General features: G+C 39.8%; 2 protein-coding genes across 2 annotated transcripts in view; both read left to right on the plus strand.

Moving 5' to 3' along the window:
• hpse2 (heparanase 2) overlaps nucleotides 1-13,075 on the plus strand; it is a 48,677-nt gene extending 35,602 nt beyond the window's left edge. Inside the window, exons 7-12 of the mRNA XM_031839187.1 lie at nucleotides 1,459-1,552; nucleotides 2,549-2,655; nucleotides 2,846-2,960; nucleotides 6,533-6,678; nucleotides 8,843-8,989; nucleotides 11,332-13,075. Coding sequence (XP_031695047.1) covers nucleotides 1,459-1,552; nucleotides 2,549-2,655; nucleotides 2,846-2,960; nucleotides 6,533-6,678; nucleotides 8,843-8,989; nucleotides 11,332-11,494 — 772 coding nt within the window. The 3' untranslated portion in view covers nucleotides 11,495-13,075. The remainder of the gene's footprint in view (nucleotides 1-1,458; nucleotides 1,553-2,548; nucleotides 2,656-2,845; nucleotides 2,961-6,532; nucleotides 6,679-8,842; nucleotides 8,990-11,331) is intronic.
• Nucleotides 13,076-15,737: 2,662 nt separating this feature from the next.
• The window catches only part of hps1 (HPS1 biogenesis of lysosomal organelles complex 3 subunit 1), a 9,974-nt gene continuing 3,037 nt past the window's right edge, over nucleotides 15,738-22,674 (plus strand). The window contains exons 1-11 of the mRNA XM_031838707.1: nucleotides 15,738-16,049; nucleotides 17,901-18,091; nucleotides 18,194-18,328; nucleotides 19,408-19,550; nucleotides 19,635-19,743; nucleotides 20,743-20,903; nucleotides 21,057-21,159; nucleotides 21,262-21,346; nucleotides 21,454-21,512; nucleotides 21,605-21,772; nucleotides 21,997-22,176. Of these exons, the coding sequence (XP_031694567.1) occupies nucleotides 17,975-18,091; nucleotides 18,194-18,328; nucleotides 19,408-19,550; nucleotides 19,635-19,743; nucleotides 20,743-20,903; nucleotides 21,057-21,159; nucleotides 21,262-21,346; nucleotides 21,454-21,512; nucleotides 21,605-21,772; nucleotides 21,997-22,176 (1,260 nt within the window). The 5' untranslated portion in view covers nucleotides 15,738-16,049; nucleotides 17,901-17,974. The remainder of the gene's footprint in view (nucleotides 16,050-17,900; nucleotides 18,092-18,193; nucleotides 18,329-19,407; nucleotides 19,551-19,634; nucleotides 19,744-20,742; nucleotides 20,904-21,056; nucleotides 21,160-21,261; nucleotides 21,347-21,453; nucleotides 21,513-21,604; nucleotides 21,773-21,996; nucleotides 22,177-22,674) is intronic.

The raw sequence follows: 22,674 nt of genomic DNA on the forward strand, positions 1-22,674 counted from the left end.
CATTGTGATGATGATGATGTCTTTATACAAATCCAGGTGATGTGCAACGAAAGATCATCCATTAGGGTTGGATGTTCACATTAAATTCTTATCATTTAGTATTTATACCTATGAAGTTAGAAATCATGTTGCCGTCAACTAAACTGTAAATGATTTACATTTAGTGAGGTAGGTACATTGTGGACTAATATAGATAAGTTCAGCAAAACGGCACAGCCAGACTACTGAGAGAAGATTAAAACAAATACAATGTGGAGAAATGTTCGAGAAGCAATGTCATTTATATTGTTTCCTCTTTTACAGACTGTAAGATCTGGATTTACCTGACAAAGATAAGCTGGCTAATGAAGCTTAAAACACTTTAATATACCGTCTCTGATTCTTTAATAGTGACTAATAGCGCTCCTAAAGATTTTGTTTTGAAATTCAACACAGGAAGTTTGGGGATTCGGGACTCTGTTTGTCACTGTAACTAAACCAGCGAATGTATCTTTAACTGTTAACAACGTTAACAGTGTTGTTGTGTTCTTATTAATATTGATAGCATTTTTTCCCAGTGTTGATGCTTTCTTATGTTTTTACTAATCATAAATAATGTAGCATAAGTAACTTAACCTAAGAGAGCATATAGTGTCCTGACTGACTGACTGGTTGGTTGTCTGTCATTTGTTTCAACAAAACATATAGTTTAATTTTAAGACTCACTCAACAAATGTGTTTTTGCTTTGTTTTGTGTGTTTCATGGTGAAAGTTTTATGAGACATGAACTAGAGCATGTGGTTGTTGCTCTCTTGATTTTCTCTCTCTGCCTCTTGCAGCGGACTTTAAAGAGGCTTTCTGACCACGGCGTGACGTTCCTCAGCACTGACTCAATGAACCCTTCTCTCATAGTGCTCTCTAAACATCATCTCTCTGTGTGTCTTTATCTTTCACGTACACATGGATGTCTTAACTGTTCCTTTTTTATACAATCCCGCATAGAATTGGATTGTCAGTATGCTTAGGTATATTCGGATATGTCGGCCCCTGTTTATCATTGCATCTATGAGATCAATGAAAGACATACTAAGGGGTTTGGATTTTAAACCTGCAGTCTGTAATGAACCGCAGCAATGTTTACAGGGACTCCATGTTTGCGTTGCATATGTTAAGTTCTTGTTGATGTTTTGAAGTTAACGTGCATCTGACCTGCCTGGTAATGTAATGTTTAGCCTTATAGCCTTAGCCAATAGCCTCTTGACTTCACTTACATTTGCTTGACTGTCCAATATAGAGAACAATACAATAACTTCATATAATATATAGTTTTAATTCCACATCCTAGCTGTAAATTTAAATATATTTTATATTTAAGGTACACCAGATCAAACTCCAAACAGGCTAATCAGGTTAAAGGAAGGATGGATGGATGGATGAGAGTATTTCTCTCACAACATTTCCCTTGCATTTCCATTACAGTTATTACATGGATGGCAGAGTGAACAAAGTGGAGGACTTCCTAAAAACTCGTCTGTTGGACACACTGACAGAGCAGCTCACTAAAGTCACCAAGGTACCTAAGTTTCCCTTAAAGTCCTTCAATTTAACATAGTTTATAGACACTGTATGTAAATGAATCTGTATAAATCCACATCATCTATTTCTGAAGCGGCTGCTCAATGCGTACCATAGGTCCGTTCTAGAGCTGGAATGTAGATACAAAATTTGATTAGTGTCTAGTATATATTTCAGAGGTCATACATCGAGTCGTTCAGAAGATGGGAAGAAAAAAACGATTTCAATCATTACATTTGCATATTAAGTGAGTTTGTTAAGTCATGCATCAACCCGCAGCTAGTTTTTGTGATGATAAGGCCGCATGTGCTTACAAGAGTGAGCCTTCAGGGTAAAATGGTTGTCTCCATCATGAGGTAATCTTATCAATACTAGCTGCTATGGCAGACTTGCTGAGTTTTAAGAGATGAACAGCACCAAAGTGCCTCAGGGGAAAATAAGTACTAATTTTCAAGAATAAAATGGGGCAGCTGTGGCTCAGGGGGTTAAAACGGGTCTTCGGGTCTTAACCATAAGGTTGGCAGTTCAATCCCCGGCTCCTCCTGTCAATGTGTCCTTGAGCAAGACAGTAATCCTCGCTCCCCTGGCGCTCCACAGCAGCCCACTGCTTCTTATGCTTGGAATGGTTTAAATGCAGAGATCACATTTCATGTATGTACTTGCATGTATGTGACAATTGAAATAAGGCTTTTAAACATAAAATATTAAATTAAATTGAATGAAAGTGATATTATTCTGTGGATTACCACTCCGCTAAAATGAGTAAATCAGATTTTGTCTTATTCTGTGTGCATCTTTGTGTTTGTGTCTATTTGCATATGTACAAGTGGTTTATTACCAGCTGTATTGACTTACCATCAGTTTGCAGAGACACTAAAATTCAGTCAGTATCAAAACTGTGACAATTTACCTGTTTTATAAAAATATATGATCCTATCGTAATTTCTGTGTGGATTTTGTTAATACACCTGCGTTTCTATCACTCTCCATGCAGGTGGTGGACACACATACTCCCGGTAAGAAGGTGTGGCTGGGTGGACTGGGGCCGGCGTGGGCAGGAGGCCTCAGTAATCTCTCTGACACATACGCTGCTGGCTTTGTGTAAGTTCTGTTATCTAGCAGTTGTGGTGTGTTCTGTAGATAATGATACCTTGGATAATAATGAACCGAACCAGCTGCACAAGATAAGAAAAACATATTTGCTCCCAACGCTTTATGTATTGTTGGCAATTAAAGGCTCTGCTGTTAAATATTTATTTTCTGTGTGTTTGTGTTGATATCATTATTCCAGGTGGGTGAACGCGCTGGGTATGGCTGCTGTGCAGGGGATCGATGTTGTCTTGCGTCACTCATTCTTTGACTACGGATACACGCACCTTGTGGACCAGAACTTTAACCCTTTACCTGTGAGTCTCTCAATGTCAGTTCAACAACAATTAGAATGGCAATTGGTTGTCATTGTCACGGCCTCAGTTGACCCTTCTTCCTCATAATAACAAGGATCTGACCTGAGCAGTTCTGTTGCGCTCTGGTCGTTTTCTGTACCAGACCCAGTGCCTCGATGGCACGTCTCGCTCTTTCCCGTGGGAGCTATTAGGTGAGATGAAAGCCGTTTAGTGGCGATGAGTGCTTAGACGCGATGAGTGCTTAGACGCGGGGTGCTTAGACGCGGGGGCGAAATGCCATGTAACCTTAGCCTACCTTAGTCAGTAGCTCAGGACAGTGTCACTGCTCCCCTCAACCCCCATCACAACTGTGTGCTTCTCTGTGCGGGACAGTCGACCGGTGAGAGATCTGCAACCTGAGATGCTGATACACAGGCATGTTAGTAAAATAGCCTGCAACTCTGTGTGAAAAAGAACGGCCCAGTCCCAAGTTCCTCCATGGTTTTGTCATGCAGGGACAGAGATACAACAAGCTAAGTCCACAACTCTGAATTAGTCATCTGGTATACTAAATATATAAAAATATATTCAATTAGTTATTCATGATCTGCCGATAAAGGGGAAAGAATTCTAACAACATAGATGTGAAGAAAGCCAACTTTTGAAGTTGTCATGTTCCTTTATTGTACTCAAAGCTGTCCAAGATGTCCAATGGTAATTATTTTTCATTTTTAAGTCTCCGTCTCAAACTGATCTCATTTTGCGGGGGGGACAGGTAAGTGTTAAGTAGTTATCAAATTCTACCATGTGCCAAGTTCATAAAAATGATTTATCAAGTTTGTAAAATATGTTTCATATGTATCTGAGACAAAGCAGGGGTGAGAGGCTTACATCAAGGGCATGCACAGTGAATAACGTCTTCGACAATAAAGGAGAAAGATGATGGAATCAAACATTTGTTATTATTCAAGATCCTTTCATCCTTGCTGTGGTCAGAAATAGCTTCCAGAATGAGTATTGGCAATCCTAAAATACAATTATAACCACTAATGTTCTTTGGCTCATGAACTAATCACTTCTCCAAAATCTGACAATAATTTTGCATTATGTCCCTCATTAGTTCACTGTAGCTAGGCACTTTCTTCTGCCTCACTTCAACTATAAGATATTAAACAATCGAGATTGCTTCATTTTTCTTCCCTCTTTGTCTCCGTTATTTCTCTGGGAATTAAGGTCTCCCGCTAGAATTACAATGCTTTTAACATGGCGGGATATCTAAATGCTGCACCAGCTTACCTGCTGAGAGAAATTTGAGAACTGGGAAATGTATGACCTGGCCCCTTCTCCTATAGGAGGACTCCCCCATTGATACAATCCAGTTAAAACCCCCGCCCACTGAATGACTCAACCGCTTCACCTTTTTCCACATTTATCCTTTCCCTTTTCCTTACTTCACCATCTTCTCTTTTTTTCTCTGTTTTGTTTTGTTCACACTCCACTGGAGGCTGTTGTCTCCCGGGTTGTAAACTCCTAAAACTAAGTGAACAGAGATTTATTCTTTGAAAAACAGATATATTGCATAATGCTCCTGTCTGAAGAGATTGCCCATCAAATGCTCTGAAGAGAAAATATCTAATACAGTTGTCAACCCTCGCATACATCTCAGATACAAAGCAGGGAGATCTTGCCTCCGTCTCACCTCCCCATGTTGAACCCTCAGACTTGCAAACCTTCATGACTCTGCATGTTGTGCGTATACTTGTACCTATTTTTTACCTTTTCCTGGATATGTTTTTCTCTGTTTATTAACTTCTTCATGGATCTAGTTAAATTAAAAACACCGAAATGTTGAACTTCCCACTCAATGCAGTGTAATAGTATGACCTCATACTTAGATCTCTGGATCCTTGTGGATTAACAGCACCTCAACCGGTCTGGCTCTCATTTGTCCTACTTAGCTAAACATTAAAGGCTGATTTTTACTTTACTTTTAATTTTACTTTTCAACTTTGTTAGCATCATTATTCCCTTAAATGTGCACCTGAGGTGCGGTCTCTGGTGTATGTCTTTACTTTTCTTGAGTCTTTAGATTACTTGTGTTTTATCACATTGTGTCTTGGTCTATGTGGTGTTTGGATTGGATCTTTAAGTTATGGTTGTTCCTCCAGCTGATGTCTGTCTGTCTGGAGAGTTGGGGGCCAAAAAGACAGAATAACAGACCGTCAGACTGCTGAGGATTTAGGACCTCTGCTGATACCCCCCCCCCTCAACAAAAATTGATTTTATGTCTCACCAATTCCTTTTCAGGTAGGGAGTTTTAAAGGCACGGTAACACCAGCCAAGGCAATATTTGAGATGAAAGTTCACCAAAGTTTAAATCAATGCAAATGTATAGATGGGAATTTGCTTCGCCACTGGAAGCAAATGTTTTTTCACTCCTTTTGCTCGCATAGAATGGAAGTGAACGGGAGGTGAATGTTAATTTTGACCTTACCTTAACACACACCCGAAGTTTAAAAGATATCAATTCATTGCTGGTTTATTTTACTTGAGTCTTGACATTTAAACACAAAGCATGAGTATCGCATCAGTCCGGCCATCTTGCACGAATAAAACTCCAGACTTTTCTTTTTGTTTTGCGTTGTTTTATACACTATGTAATAATCATAGATCACAGTTCTGGCCATACATTCACCCATCCATCCCTCTGCCTGTGGCCAGCACTATACAGTTCCATACTGTGCTCTGCTTCTTCGATGCCTTGGCAGCAAATTAAGTTAAAGCTTGCATGGAAAAAAGAAGCCCTTAAATGTTGCCATATGCAGGATTGCATGGGAACTTCCTGAGGAACACATGTTGTTCTGGGTCTCTTGGAGAGGTGTTGAGTCTGTAGAGTGAGACACAGTATGGTGGACCACTCAACATAAAACAGCAATTCATGATGGAGCATAATATTTTGTACAAATGTCATATTTAAGACCTGTCAATTGTAAACCGGTCAGCGGTTGTTCGATACAATGTGACATGTTACATGGGGCTATCGGCTCCAACTAAATGTTTTAAGTGTCAAAGTGCTGACATATTTGGACTTGACATTTTGTGTGGAATATATCTCTTTTTTTCACCCCGTCACAAACCAACTGCTTTGTTGACACATTCTTAATTTTCACAGTTTGCAAAACTTAATCTACAATCACCAGGACATTTCATGGCTGAAAAAACAAAATGGAGATTTGAGCAATATTTCCTTTCATGGGAATCCGATCCACCATTGCTGTGATGAATGGTCTCCTTAAATAGAAAATATTATGTTAGATTGACCCTTGTATTTCACTAAAGTAGAGTTGGCAATACCTTTAAACTGTTTCGCATGCCTTCAGTCAAATCAGATCTTTAAAACTTCCTTTCCAGACCTACCTGTTTTTGCTTTGTATCTTAAAACAACAACCGGGTGAATCCTGTCCTGAGCATTATGATGATAAAATGAACCAATACTGTCATAAAAGTAATGTAACCAAATGCGTGTGTGTGTGTGTGTGTGTGTGTGTGTGTGTGTGTGTGTGTGTGTGAATGTGATGGTGTTGCCTTTACAGGATTACTGGGTCTCTCTGGTCTTCAAGCGTCTGGTTGGTCCAAGGGTTTTGGCTGTGCGGGTGGCTGGACTGCAGAGGAAGCCGCAGCCAGGACGAGTCATACGAGACAAGCTACGTATCTACGCCCACTGTACTAGCTACTACAAGTACGTGCTGCAGCTTACCCACCTTGGATTAGTTTCTAACCTGCACTTAAACACGGCAATAGTGTACATTATAATGATACACCATGACTTTCATCTCTTTTTTTTTTTCATTTGAAGCTGACAGATGACAAAGCACCCATCCCCTCAGTCTTTCAGTGATGTGTAGCAATACTTGAATCTCCTTGAAGATTTAGATGGAAAACAGACTGCTGCGGATTTAACTTTTTCTACTCCCTGCTTCCTGCAAACACCTTAAGGCTCAGTGTCTGGTGGGGACGAACAAAATCCCCAGCCGGCCCATTTGGCTTCCCATAAATAAGCAGACCACAGACACCCGCTCTTTCACAGCTCAGAGCCTATAAAACTTAACGGGTATCACTTATCAGGTGTGTGGGTTCTGTCTCCCTTCCGTCAAAGAGACGCTGAAAGGTGTACGAGGCCTTTATCCCATCTCGGATTGGCTGGAGGGGGGTATGTGAGGGGGAGGGACAATAAGGCGGTCTGTGCCGAGAGGAGATAAAGAGTGCCACCATGACCTGTTCAAGGTTATCATTTAACCCAGTGGCTGTCAGCACCAGGCTAGATTTACGGCCTTATTCTAGACAGGGCTCGTTTACAGGTGGAGCATCTCTTAGAAAAACAGTGGAGTGCTGCACAGATAGATGGTTGATAACTGGGCAGGAGTTGCATAACCAACACACACATGAGGCCTGATGACATGCATGCAAATATTTTAAATACTTTTCAACAAGTCGCTTGGGAGGAAAGAGATGCCCATGCCATGCGGTGCAGCTCAGCTCCACTCAACACACCAATCAGCCATGGACTCATATAGGATCAGACAGCAAAGCACTAAAGCGGTCCATCTTAAATTCAAAGTTTCAGTTGCCATTATTTCTGCCACTTTGTGGTTTTACACAGTCAGCCCTTAAGTGGACGAACCATTGTAGTCTTAGTGGTTTGACTATACTGGGTGAGACAGCAAAGATTGTAAATGTGCTCAGCCAGTCAGTGGTTTGGAAAGTCTTTACAGATTTCATATTTGACTTTCACTGCCCTTTTACCCCTTTTAGTGGTTTGCGTGGTAATTTTTTTTTCACTTTCCAGCAACGCTCTAAACATCAAACAGCATCAACACATGTTTATGTTCCCAGTTTGGATCTCTAAGAACCTCATCATTTAAAAGGCCTGAGAGGTCATTATCTCTCCCTCCATCTAACCATCTGATCTATCCAGGTTTCTCAGAAACAAGGCTGCAAGAGTTTAACACAGAGCCTGACACACAGCGTTCCCATCAACAGTACCCTACTTTATTTCTCTCTGTAAATATATTGGCAGTCCTGCAGGGTTGATAAAAAAAAATGGCTCAGCCCGAACCCAAAAGAATTAAGATAAACATCGAACCAAAAACCGAGATTGCTTTATAGATATGAGATTTTGGAGGTGGTAACTGGGAGAGATGTCTACCAGCCCTGACCCTGAACACTAAGGCCGACATGTGGTATTCACTACATCTGTGTTGTCTTTGTCCTCATATCTGGGCCCTTATTAGATTTTATCATGTTTGTCTTATCTGTCCCGCTTAGTTATTTACCTCTGGCCAAGTATCGCTATCAAGTTGTGTCCCCAGTGCTTTGCTCTCAGGAGAGGGACTCAATCACTGTTGTCTGTGTAACTCAAGAAGTGTTGCTCGTCGCATTCATCTGACCCCTGGGCTACACAGCGACAGGTTTTAATATTGGATACTGTACAAGAGAAGCAGATTTTTGCAGCAGATAGCCTTTACAGGGATGATAAAGGCTTTGAAAATGAAATGTGGTTTATTATGGTTCATACTAAATATAGATAATAACTCGCTGGTAAATGGAATTCCATTCTCGAGCATGCTTTATCTTAGTATATTATTTTTTTGCAAGCCTTTTGATCCAGATTAGATCAAGGAGTTTCGGTTTGATCCTCTTACTATATGTGATAAAAAAATATCAAAGGCTTTCTTTTCTTTGTAGTCATCTTTAATTATAGAGAATTCTATCCAACATGGAAATGTAATTTATAATGAATCCCCATTAGCAGATGTGAAGAAGAGCCTTTTTCCTTTCAGATTGTCTTTTCTTAACGTAAAGGAAGATTAATGTGATTTTCATCATTTTCTTTACAACACCAGTCATAACTATGTGCGAGGGTCCATAACAATCTACATCATCAACCTGCATCGGTCGCGAAAGAAAATCAAGTTGGCCGGGACGTTACGGAACTATACCGTCCATCAGTACCTGCTGCAACCCTACGGCACTGACGGACTCAGAGCCAGGTTAGTATCTCTCTTTCTCTCGCGTATCTGAAAACCGCGGCTGAAGTAGTTTTCAAAAACAAATTATGTTTGCAAATGTGTGAAAGGCGTTGAGATGATGAACAGGGATAATAGGAATTTCATAAACAACTTTATGGGTCTTTGATTATTTTATTTTTTTCCAATTTTTAACTGGCACGTAAAAACGCTGCATGGACTTCATTTTAAGACAACCGTGGTTGTTGGACTGAGCTATATAATTCACACTGAGTCGGCATTTTGTTTGAATACATAATCAAATATACGCTTACATGCAATAACTTCTTCCTGTCGATATAGATTGTAGATAGCTTAAGACAACATAAAGAATAATACGAAAAAAGCAAATGAAGAATAAACCCTGTTCCAATTTCAATGGAGAACCACATTGCACTGCTTTCCTGAAACTGAAACTTGCAAACATAGTTTTATTTTTCATTTTTTATTTTGTCAATGTGGCATAGACAAAAGTGTAACGAAATATAAGGACACATGACGTATGAAACAGGAACTATAATTTGAATATGGTGCAGATTTTTAGTTGTTTTCGTGAGTGGGAGTATTGAAAGTGTTTGCTTGCATGTATTGAGTGTGAAGTGTAAGTGCCAACTTTTAAACTCCTTCACAGAGCTCCAATGTGTTAACGCCCCTTTGTTTGAATGTGTTTGTATAGCCTGCGACGGATGTTTTATCAATGCATTTATTATTTCCTTTCATATTTAAACTCATAAGTAGTTTTTACTATGATATATTACACTTCATGTATCAAGGTAATACAAGTCGTATTGCCTTAAAACATCCCTTAAAATGAAAAGTTCATGCTTTCAGTCTCTTCCTCTCATTTAAGCTTCTGGCCTGTTATTCTGAGACGGACTTGAGCCTCAAATCCTGAAATAACAGTCCAATGACTCAGGGCTGTGTGTGTGTGTGTGTGTGTGTGTGTGTGTGTGTCTGTGTGTTATACGATGCCGACATAGGGCCTTAATGGCGGCTCAGGCATGATCCTTCAATAACAACATAATGACGGAGGATGTTTCAGGTGTTAGAACAGGATTACAAGGCAATTAATAGAAAAGAAAGCTAACGATGGGCCTTTTTCAGGCCTTAAGTGCTTTCCTTTACCACAGGCAGCGCAGACTAGACTTTTATGAAGAATTTAGCAACACCAGATGTCTATAAATTTGTCTGAGAAGTGGGACTTTATAATGCTGGCCAAGTATTCAGTTCCATGCATGTTCAAGGAAAGCTTTGAGCAACTTTGATTTATAACTTCTTCATATTGAGCACAATTTTATTTGATATTTTATTGAATTTAAGGTTCACGTAAAAACATCCAGACCATTGGCCTCAATCCTTATACTACTGTGAACTTTACTGTATAACAATGTAATAAAAATATGGTTACTAATAACAGCAGCACTTTAAAGTTGAAAGGTTGTGTGTTGGTAATGCAATGCAAATACAGTTTAAGGAGATAATTTCTCTTCAGAGCATGATTTATTATATGTTATATTTAATAATAAAAAGGCCCTTGCTTCTCTGTTATGCAGGAAGTTTCATGAAATATTCCTGCTGGATTTTTAAAGTCTTATTAATTATTGTATAATCTTTGTGTGTTAATTACCCCTATATTTTACCCATAATTCATTTGTTAAAAAGTGCACCTTAACTTACAACTGTGACATGTTATAGCTACTCCAGTAATATTTCATAATCTATTTCATATTTTTTTATATTCTAAAAGGTTTTTTTTATGCTAAAAGAGTTCAAAGGGAAAAAAAATATTTTTTAGCTGTTTAGCACAATTTTCTTCAACTTTTCTTGTTGAATGTACAGTATTATACCAACTTGTCTGTGTCTCACGCAATGGTGATTTTAAGGAAGATGAGAAATTAGATTGCATTGAAATAAAAATTTGAACAATTTGTTTTTAAAAGCTGTATTTCCAATATTCTCATTAGTACTGCAAACGATTTTGTAGCTCTATAGCTCGTACAACAAAGAGTATAGTCGTGAATGTTGCAGAAGTAGAATATTTTCTTTGCTTGAAGTCTTAAAAATTCACTATTTCAGTGCAGCTGACTCAAAACGGTTCACTCTGCAGATTCCACTCATTTGCAATTTTGTAACAACAGCGCCTTCAAGTGTACATTTGACAGAATCAAAACCCCGAAAGACTGGAGCTGCATTTTGCTGTCTTTTGTTGATTAGGTGAAAAACGTTATTAACGGACACATCTTTATTTGACATTTATTTGTGTCAGAAGGCAGGTGAAGAAAATGTTATCTCACTTAACTAATGCGGTCTGTATTTCCGTTTTTCAGATATGTCCAGCTGAACGGGGAGAAGCTGCTCATGGTGGACAATGAGACATTTCCAGAGTTGAAGCCTAAGACATTGAGGGCTGGACGGACGATAGCCATGCCTCCCTTGACCATAGGCTTTTACGTCATCAAAAACATTAACGCATACGCCTGCCGAAGATAGCACTGACCCACAAACCGTCTTTTACCCACAGCTTAAAAACTGTGTGGCTCTTCCTTTTTTCCCACCTCTCTGGGAAAACACAGGAGGTCAGAATACCACTTTGTTAGGGTTTTTGTGTCTTGCTCAAGGACACTTCAGGAGAGTGTACACTTGGCTTGATTACAATACAGTCCTTTAGTTTACCAACAACCTCTTCCACCATTATTTCAATGGTAATATTTAAATTACAAATAAACCCGGACTTTTCCTTGTTGTCTTCTCTGCTCCGACAAAGAAAGACTTGCCCAAAACACATCAAAAGGGCTGCACTGAACACTTTTCAATTCTTTTCACCAGCAACTCCTCATATGCCACAAGATTTGTATGGACAGTGATTGTTTTGTGGTTTTGTACGGAGTTATGCAATATCATAAAAGTCCACATTCTTTGACTTGATTAAGCTATGTTTTCTTCTCTTGGATTGTATAACCTAGAGTTTATCTCTGTGTCTGCCAAGAATTTTCTTTTCTTCTAATCTTTCAGTGACCAACTGAGAGAAAACTCATAATAGCATACACACGTCAACTTCAGTTTGAGTTGATCATTTCCACAAAGAGAAAGATGCCATGGTGTGTGTATAAGGCCATTCCTGGACAAGCTAAGTGCTATGGATGAGTGTGTGTGTATGCATGTGTTTTATTGATAAAGCTACTGATGTGTCTCTCCAGTCTGTTTTGCCTCTGAAAGTATACGTATCTTCCCTTTCCATATCAAGTGGCTTCAAGGGAAGATCTGTTTCTTTTAAACACTGTATGTTGTGTGTATCATTGCTTTTCTGCTGCAGGTTTCTAGTGTTGTGTAGCAGCGATGCATAGCTGAAGAACAGTGTGAACCCATCCACAATATCTGGCCTCAAATGCAGCCTGCATCCAGACAAAATCTGGGTTTTGCTTTCATTTCAAAAAATTCAAAAATACCAGTTTTTCTCACTATCTTCAGTGTGATCTCACGTTTTATAATCCTCTTATGCTGCTAGGGTTTTTTTGTACTAAATATACATTATATATTTTACATAATTTTGTACAGATTTACTGTCATATATTATTAGATCATGTATTGTACATAAAGAGAGTGTTGAAAATAAGTGATTTAAGCTTGATATGTTTACTTACACACAGTACACATCTAATTTATACTTTGCTTTGTCTTTATATTTCTATTATAAAAGTCTCTGTTATGTTAGTGGTACTAATGCCCCAACTCTAAAGAAAAATCTAAAATATTTTGTAATGAATAATTGTGTGATTGATGCAAGTGTCAGAGGCACTGACATGTTTCTTTTTGCAAGAAAAGGAGTTATAAGATGGTTTATGATTCACAACCTATGTTTCACATTTATTGAAGTTTCATTTCACAATATTTTATCATCTAATATATAGATTGGCTTCTTATTTTCAAGACTAAAACCAAAGAGTGAGTAAAGACGTCATTGTGTTTCTACACTCTTACACGGGGGAACATAAGCGGGAGCAGGTTCCGTACCCGAACGTGTTAAATTTTAAGAATATTTGTTCATAGTTGATGTAGAGATGTTCATATTTCTTTTTGAGAGCATTATTTTAATATGTAAAGTGTGCCTGTATATTATTTTTTCTTACAAAAAAGTTTAGATTGATAATAAACACCTACAAATACCTAGGAAGTTGTATTTGTTTTGTATAAGCTTCACTCACTGTGTCAAATTCACCATGACACAATTTGCACTAAAACAAGAAATGCATTCCTACTCAGATTTTGAACAACATTAAACTCTGTTTGTAAACTCACTAGTTGCATACATGAGACAGCTTCGTCCCATCGTGTGAATTAACATTGAGCAATGACTCTTCAGTGGTTCTCGGGATATAACAGAGATGTGCAGAAGCACATGGTCTCAAGGAACAGAAACAAAGAGAAGAGAGGCTATGATATATGCCCACATGGGAGCACAAAGAAAAGCAGATTTGCCCTCCGACAGAAAGAAACTAATAATATAAACTGCCACATTCGAGCAGCATCCTTACACTCTTACACACATGCACAAACTGTTACACTCTGAGGCCCCAGATGTGGAAACAGCTGGAGCAAGTCTTTGTAGTGGGAAGAGTGCTGTCTTGTCCCTGCATGAGACAGCTGCTGATGGGAAACATGAAGCCAGGATGGGGCTAAACCTCCAGACCTCAGCTTTGGCCCAGACAGACTGAACCTGGGCCAAACCTGGCTCAGTGTCTGCTGATGCATAGACAACTGGGATCTGCTTGGTAGGGTCATGTCAAAGGGAGATGAAGGATCTTGTGTGCACTTTGACTAAAATGTTTGATCAGTTTCTCCCAGACGAGCATGGTATGTAAAGACTGCACTGATTTATATAGAAAGCAATACAAAAGGCTTGAACTGTACTGGATTTTCATGACAGTGAGTCATTAACACTGGCGGCCCATCAAGAGCCATGATCCAAAGCATGTACCTTTAATTATGTTTTGTTTTGTTAAGTTCCATTCATGGGAAATGGGCTTTTATGTATTTAGCAGAAACGTTTGGTCTCAGAAATGAACTACAGGAACAGTCTCATGCTCACTCGCATGCGGTTCATTTCAAACAGGCCAACATTGTTGACACATAAGAATCCAACTAGACTCGTTAACGCCTGGTCCATTTAATCGAGGGTCTCACGAGAAGAGAAAAACATTATTCATCATACCACGAAGGCCATACTTGTGTGCACATTTAGATGAATGTGTAAACATGCTTTATTTTTAAAGCACATGCAAACCTGGAAAAACCGAGTGAGAGAGCAGACGTGCGAATGTACAGAGAGAGCAGGAATTGGGCTGCACTTTCTCAAGAAAATTGCTTGAAATCGGTTGTCAGTGTTCGTTTAAAGTGCTCTTAGATCAATCACATGTTTGATACATACAGGAGAATTTAACCGTGTGCCAGAGCAACAGATGATCTTAATAATTTCTACTTTGAAACGATAGCTTACTAGAATAAAAAGTAAGTTTGTTGAGTAAATTGAGTACTTGACCTGTAAGTAATAACTGACCAAAGCAATATCGAGCAATGAGGCCTTATAGTGACATTCAGGATTGTATCAAGCCAATCCGTAGAAACGGTTTGGTTTGGCAGACTTCATATACCCCTCTACCTTGTGATAACAACTGCTGAGCGTCACTTCCACCGGCGAAATCTAATTGTGTTGTGATTTAGTCCAACTGCGCCGTATCTGGCCACTTCTGCGTGACAGTGCCTCTTTAGTGGAGGTAACTGTTACCCAGGCCTGCCTAACACTGTTTACACTCGGTGATCCATTTTGAGACATGCAAGGCCCCCTTCCCATGTTAGCATACACTGAGGATTTCATGATGTTTACTCTGTATATACAGGAGTCAGCTTAAATAAGACTTCCATGAACGCTGGATCCCCAGAAAACCGATGGACTAGATTAGACTTTGGCCCACAACGTAGAATTCTCTTGGCATTTTGGACCATTTTGACCCAAGCAAGTTTAATAAAACATAAATATTTATGTTACTATGAGGTTCTTTGCTGCGCTCAGAAGCCAAACATACAATCTGTGCTGGATATTGTGATACAACACAGATTTGTTGTAGCCATCAAAACATTCTCTGAGAAACAGCCTAGTGTTTGGTGAGTGTATATCTGTGTATATGCAGCATATATGTAATGTATGTCTGCTAAGTTGCTCCCTCGATGAAACAACTAATATTTATGGGAGGTACAATATTGAGTTTATAGTGTATTGAAAATTTATTATCTCTCCTATATAATTTGTTTTTTGTTACCCATAGTAGTGTGTTAATGTTTTGCTTTGCAGGTCCATGTATATGTTTGGAAAGCCTTAAGCAATCAATTCATAACTTCTCCCTATGATAATAATTGTATTTTATGTTCCAAATTCATGTAAATAAAAATAATCCAGGCCAACAATCATCAATCTTTGTATTATTGTGATCTTTATAATGTCTCTTGTTCCTCTGTATGTAAAAAGTAAATAAAATACAGTAATGGTGTGTTCAGATGTTGTTGTGTTTCGTGTTCACACACATGTTGCTCGTGGATTAATTTATTAGGCCTACTTTTCTTAGAGTTTTTGCCCAACGTGGTCAAATCTCAATCACCTCCATTAAACTGCATTCCACAAATACCAAACTGTCTCAACAGCGCAGCCTCTCAGTCATGCGCCGCACTTTAGGCACCAGCACGTGACTTGTTCCTGCGTCGCTGATCACCAGGCTCCTCGAGGAGGGCAACCCATTGATGAGAAAATTCACATTTACTACAAGCAGTCTTACAAGGTTCCCCATAGCGTGATATCTCTGTTTTCAGATCAGCGCACACTTCCTGCTGCTGGCGTCACATGACCCAGCGATGTGTGTTGTGGGAGGAAGCAGGTTGGGTTTGAGACCAGATAGCAGCCGCGAGGAAAGCGTCCACGAGCTGAGGAGAGCTGACGTTTTGGACAACAGAGACACTGGACTGAGATGCTGGGACCACCCGTCGCAGAAAACGCAGAGTGAGTCGTGACATGAAGTGTAACAGGCTTTGTTTTGTACGTGGGACAGTCGGCGAGCATCGAGGAAGGTAAAAGTCTGGTAAGGGGAAGTAACGGAGGGCTCCAGGTAAAACACGGGATGTAGTTTACGGATCGGAACTGCTTCAGATAATAAAGGCATCAGCTGAAATAAAGCCTGTGACCTACATACAGGCCCATACGGTCAGTGGTGTAGGAGGTATTATTCATATCCTTTACTGAAGTAAAAGTACTAATACTGTAAAAATACTATAGTAAAAATAATAAAGTCCTGCATTGAAAATGTCACCTAAAGTAAAAGTAGCCCTATGTAAGTATTACAAGTAATATAACTCAATGCAGAAACATGTCCTATTATACATGTTATATCATTGATTGTCATTATTCATGTATTAATGTCAAAGCAGGATTTTACTGTAGATTTTGTATCAGACTGCGACTAATGAATATTTTCATAATGCATTAATCTACTGATTATTTCCTTCATCAACCAAATGTTTGCTTGGTTTATGAAAAATACTGAAAAGAGTCCAAAGTGATACCTTCCCCCAAATGCTTGTTTAGTCCAACCAATTGTACAAAATTCAAAATGATTAAAAATTAATTAAAAGGATGAACAAAAAATCAGCACATTTGTGATGCTTTTCCATGAAAAATGTCTTTCAAAATAGTTTCCAATAAATTTTTGTGTCGATCGACTTCAGCTGTTGTATATACTGTTTGGTAGTTTAATTTATAAGAAAATATATTTCATAAGCTCTTTATATGCACAAATCTTAATTTCTAAAGTAACTACAGCTGTCAGATAAATGAAGTGAAGTACAATATTTCACTCTGAAATATAGTGGAGTAGAAAGTACCTCAAAATTCAATGCACTTGAGTCAATATACTTAGTTACATTCCACCAACTGCAAATAGTTACACATGTAATTGAGGGAAAATCTGTAAATGTATGAGTTTGTACCTTTTGTGTCATGTCTGACTTCACGTGTACAGTCAATATTAGATACAGCAGATATCAGGTTATCAGTACTGGGTTCGTTTCAAAATAATTTCACAACACGCACACTCACGGCATATTAACATGATGGTCAGCACTGCAGGCTGTGTGCACAACTTTGATGATGATTGGCAAAATGAAGGAAGTGTTGCAATAGCAAGTGTTATGCCTTCATATGATGGTGAGACGAGACCAGAAAGATTTCACAGTGGTATTTCCTAACGATCATTATTTAATTAAACACCTTTTGCGATTTTGTTTTGTGATGTAAGTACGAGTCCAAATGTAGTCCACTACCTTACAAGGAGTTGTTAGGAATGAAACAAAAGGTACTCTGTACTAAATGGAAAAGATTGTGAGTTTAGTGTATTAGCGATTAGTCTGGAGTAAGCCGATTTCAGAGAGCAAAAAGTTTACAAAGCTCAGTCACCAACATTTCATCTAATCAAGTCTGATATCACCAGCTCTCCAAAGATGACCCAGTGCCTCACAACGCTTACAAATCATTAAAAAAAACCTTTCCTTTCCTTTCCTTAGAATACAACTCGTCGGTGAACGGGTATACAGTGGACTCTTACATGAGCGTTGACTGACAGCCTCCTGGAATCCCTTACAGTTGGCATTTTTGCCACTGACCTTACTCCCACCAGAGGTTGTCATTGATACAACATCAGCTCTTAGATCCCGTTTATTTTAGGTCAAAGAACAATGGAGTGTGGAGAAAAAGTTTCTCCTTGCTTTCAGTTTCTCCAGTGGCTACAGTATTATAAATACTGTTCCAGACTCTGTTTTATATCTTTTGCTTCTGTACTTTTGACCTTTTTCTTTGTAGCATAATGCACGCGGAGAGGTTGGAGTGAATAGGACGGCACAGCGAAGCAGGACTGGAGTGAATCTGTGGTCCAGATGAAGTGCTTGCTGATAGCCAGTGAGAGCGCCGAGGTCCTCTTCCACTGGACTGACCCAGAATTTCAGCAGAATGTCCAGGAGCAATATGGGGCGTCTCAAGAGGACGGCCAGGGGGTAAAGAGGAAGAAGATAAACAGTTACTGTGTGTGCGCCTTGTTAACTGACTTCCTGTAGCTGTTTGAATAAATCTTTCCCTTTCTTTAATGCGATGGTCAGCTTCCAGCCTTCGAGGACAGCATCAGCACTCTGTTTGCTCCCATTATCATCTCCTGCAGCACCATGGTGGACAGGCTGGGTGACAGCTACACCTCCTTCACCACAGAAAACAACCATATCTACGTCCTACACCAGGTAGCGCCTGACTTCCTCAGCAATAATTCTTTCACCCCTGCACAAATCACCAGACTATTTTATCCACCCTTTAAGCATTAAAAACATACAAAGGATGCGATTTTGGGACTTTTGATCTTGTTCTGAAATGCCTTCATATGTAAAGAAGATGTCTTTATTCTTGAACTTTGCCTTAGCAACAGCACCGTGACCTAGATAAGTGCAGGCCGCTCTTACAGTGAAGCGGCATGTTTGTCATGCGAGTCTTGTTAAGGAATCAAACTGGGCTTTGTCCTCCTGCAGCGCATGAGCACTTTGCTTCTGGTCCATTCAGCCTCAGCAGCCTTTGAGGTCTTTCTCATGCAAATGTTTATTCCCTAGAGGACAGTTTCCTACAGTCATCTAGTCCGCTCCCCTTTCACACATATACAATTTCATCCAGTTTTAAGCCACGTTTTACACTACATATTTAGATCCTGGTTGTTTTATTACATATGTTTTAAACTAGGCATACGATGCATAGATGGCTTGGTTTGTACTCGCTGTAGTAAAGCCGGCGCGAGGCTTGCGTGCCAGAAAATGACGTAATTACGGCCGGCGCGTTGGGCAAGTGGTTGTGCCGCTTGGTCGTGCATAATACTTGACTTATTTCTTTACAGGGCTTGTACAAACGCAATAAAGTAGCCCATGAATATGAGATATGAGTTAACCGATGCATACAATCCCTCCTCGTCTGTGGAGGTTGGTCACCAATGACCCTCTCCTCAGATGACAACTCCCTCAACATCCTGATACTACTCGACCTCAGTGCAGCCTTTGAAACCATCAACCACGCATCCTCCTCTCCCGTCTTGATTCCTCCCTCCATATTATTAACCTGTGATGCTAGTTCTTTTTTTTGTTTTTGTTCTTTTACTGTTATAATGGCATCTCTCTTTCTTGTTTATATTGCTTTTATTGTTTCTGTTTTTACTATGTAAAGTGCCTTTGAGTACCTTTTCAAAGCACTATACAAATAAAATGTATTACTATTATTATCTTTACTTCATTTTCTATTTTATTCAAGGCAAGCTGATGAGGTCATTTTGTGTCCTCCCCAGTTCGACGAGTGTCTCTACATTGCTGTGAATGGAGACGGCGAGGAGTTAGAAGGTGATCTGAGGAGGAAGATCTACGTGATGAAAAAGATGCTCGAGGTCCTGTTTGGCATGGTCACCCTCAGCAGTAACCTCTTCAGGAAAGAGTAAGACATTTTGTGCATTCCCCCTTGATACCGGGCCGTTTTAACAAGGCATGTGGTTGATATATGAACTGTGTTCGTCACCAGACTGCGTCCTCAGGACACGGAGCAAAGAGCGAGACTGTGGAAGTTCCTCCAGAGCCTGCTGGAGACCTACAGCCACCTCCGAGAGAACGACCAGAGCTTCTTAGTGGAGGTGCAATGCTTCGCTACTTTATACAGCAGGAAAAGTCTTGCCGTTTTTTCTTTTGAGTGTTTTTCTCAGCAGATTATATGGGGACAAGACAATACTAGAATGCACAGCTTTGCAGCGGAGTGCACACTCCTGCCATCTTGATACCGATTCAAGCTAATATCTGTGTCCCCACGGGAGTCCTGTATGCAATAAAGCAAAGCCAGAGACCTTATTGAGCTGTCATTGTTATGATGATGCACACTTATTATTATTATTATTTAGTTGTGTTTTGATGTGTCTGTGATATATTTCATTATTAGTCATATTTGTAGTCTTTTTTTCCCCCTCAGGGATATATTTGGGTCTCTGTTTCCATCAACCATACCCTTTTGTACATTGGTAAACATTTATAAAGATTTTTTTGGTTTGTTTTTTGAGTCACATTATTTAATTGTGACCGCCCTGACTATCTTGTGTGCATTGTGTCAGATTTAGGATGTGGAAACGTTAACCACTAGATGGCAGGAATGGGCAGAAAGCCCAGTTTAATTGGGGGTTTATATTATTTTGTCGGCTCCCTATACCTCTTTTTTTCTATTCCTTTTATTCATTTTTTTACAAATCATGTGTGTGTTGAAGTGTCTGCGGTACAATCTTTCATCTTGTGTGTTTGGGTAGGAATGACATGCTCATGGTTCGTGTCTCTAAGGCTGTCTACTCAGCTATACAGTGAACCAGTTATAACTTGACATTTAAGTTGTTATCCTACAAATGTAGACCTGGTCCTATTACATCTAATCTGAAACCACTCTTTGTCAAAGTAACAAAAACCACTTGACTCACCAGCTATCCTTCAGTCCTCTTTCTCTTTAGAGTAAAAGGTCATTTTTTGGTCAGTTTGCCAGTTTGTACATGTTTAAAGGGCAAATACATCACTTTCAATGCTCAGGCTATGATGTATGCAATGGTTAACATCGTCATTATCACCCTCGCTCTCGTGTCGTCTCCTCCCTCTCTCAGGCGGTGGAGAGGCTGATTCACCCCACGCTGTGTGAGCAGTGCATCGAGTTCCTGGAGCGCCGTTTAGTTCAGCAGCTTAACAGCAGTGTAGAGCGAGCAGGAGAGGAGGTGATACACGCCTTCATCCTGGTCCACACCAAGCTGCTCGCATTCTACTCCAGGTACAGATGTGTCCATAAACCCTTAACATGTATTCCACAACTTGCAATGTCTTATTGATAACTTCTAAGACCGTGAAGAGGCTTCATTTTAGTTTATTCTAATAAGATCTCTTTATAAAAGACGCCGTCTCTTTGCTCTGCCGCTCCTTCTAGCCGCAATGCGAGCACGCTCTCCACCTCAGACCTCCTGGCCCTCATCATCATGGCACAGAATATGTATCCTAGCAACACAGACCAGGATGATCCAAATCCCGAGGTAGACAATGCAGACGGCCGCTCGCACGGTAACAACACAACATGTTGGTCACCTTGTTTCTGATTGTTTATCGCCTGCTCTTGTGCATGTTTGTCTGTGGAGGATGTTGAGAGTACATCCGGCTCTGGTCCTGAAAGTTTTTACACGCCGGAGCCCTCCCCTACAGACAGGGACTCAAGCAGTTCAGGTGGGTTGTGTAGAAGAGCCTGTGTGTTCATATTTAGTCATATTTATTATTTCTCATTCTACAATATAACAACAGCAGTACGTTGTATGTTCATGTTTGTGTGTCAGGAGACAAGCCAGTGAGAGAAAGTACACCCGTGTTTGAGTTTGTGGACCCAGACGTCCAGGTGAGAATGTTTATTCCTGAGACTTAATCCTGGTTCAACGCAAAATAAACACAATGAGACCTGTCGACTTATTGAAATTATAATGTCTTCAGATGGCAGAGGACAGCTTGCAAACTCTAGAAGTTCCTCCGCCCGACCCTTCGACCCCTCGCAGAGTCTTCTTAGAGGTCTCACTCAAAGATGGGCTGTATCCCATGATGCCTCACTCCATGTACTGTCTGCCTCTGTGGCCGGGCATCACACTTGTGCTGCTAACAAAGGTTTGTGGACACCAACACACTTCCATGTATGTACGACTGTCATGTGGACACAATTTGCTTACTGTCGTCACGTGTTCTGGCTGGTTGGCCAGCAGGGGGCACCCTTGTAACACATTTATCTGGACTTCTTTAACTACAGTTGTATGCAGTGTTCACAGTATACACACACATTTTGCTCCCTTGTTGAACCACTGAAGCATCACATTTTTTTTTTACTCCGTCAGATTCCCACCAGTGCAGTGGCCATGTCAGTGTACACGTTTTTGGAGGCCTTTGCCAAACTGGAGAAACGTTTAAGTGAAGGCCAAGAAGGATCTGCTGCTACTAGAGGCCAGCGGACTATCCATGAAGTCCGCAGCAAACTTGATAAATTCATCAAAGCCCTAGGGCCTAGTGAGATACAGGTGTGTGTTTTTATGTGTACCGACATTTTGTGCATCATACAAAACATGTCCTGCAATGGTTTTACATTTCACCAATACATGCTTACCTTCCTTTAAATAACACCCTAAAATAATCCCTTCACAACAACTATCTTAACTTTAAAATGTTTTTTTTTCTATCACAGTCTGTCAACTGAACTTATCTGCCTACCTTCCTTCAACCCTCCTTTGTTATTATAGTATCATTCATACAAACCATGAAACGGTTTATAGTTCCTGTATGTGCTGAAAAAAACTACACTTAACGTTGTACAAACTGTGCCTCTTTTCTCTTGACACACACTGAATACCGTCCTAAAGATTTGTTTTCTGAATTTGAATACAAAGTGAACTTTTGTTTGAAGATTTGTTTTGTTACCACCATCTTAACTTGAATAAATCAACTGAAGAGCCATTAAAAGTACCTCATAGAAAATGTTACCGTAGCCAAAATATTATTACAACGGGATTTAATCATGA

This window comes from Anarrhichthys ocellatus, unplaced genomic scaffold, assembly GCF_004355925.1.
Source record: "Anarrhichthys ocellatus isolate YVR2014 unplaced genomic scaffold, GSC_Weel_1.0 scaffold3, whole genome shotgun sequence".
Taxonomy (NCBI): domain Eukaryota; kingdom Metazoa; phylum Chordata; class Actinopteri; order Perciformes; family Anarhichadidae; genus Anarrhichthys; species Anarrhichthys ocellatus.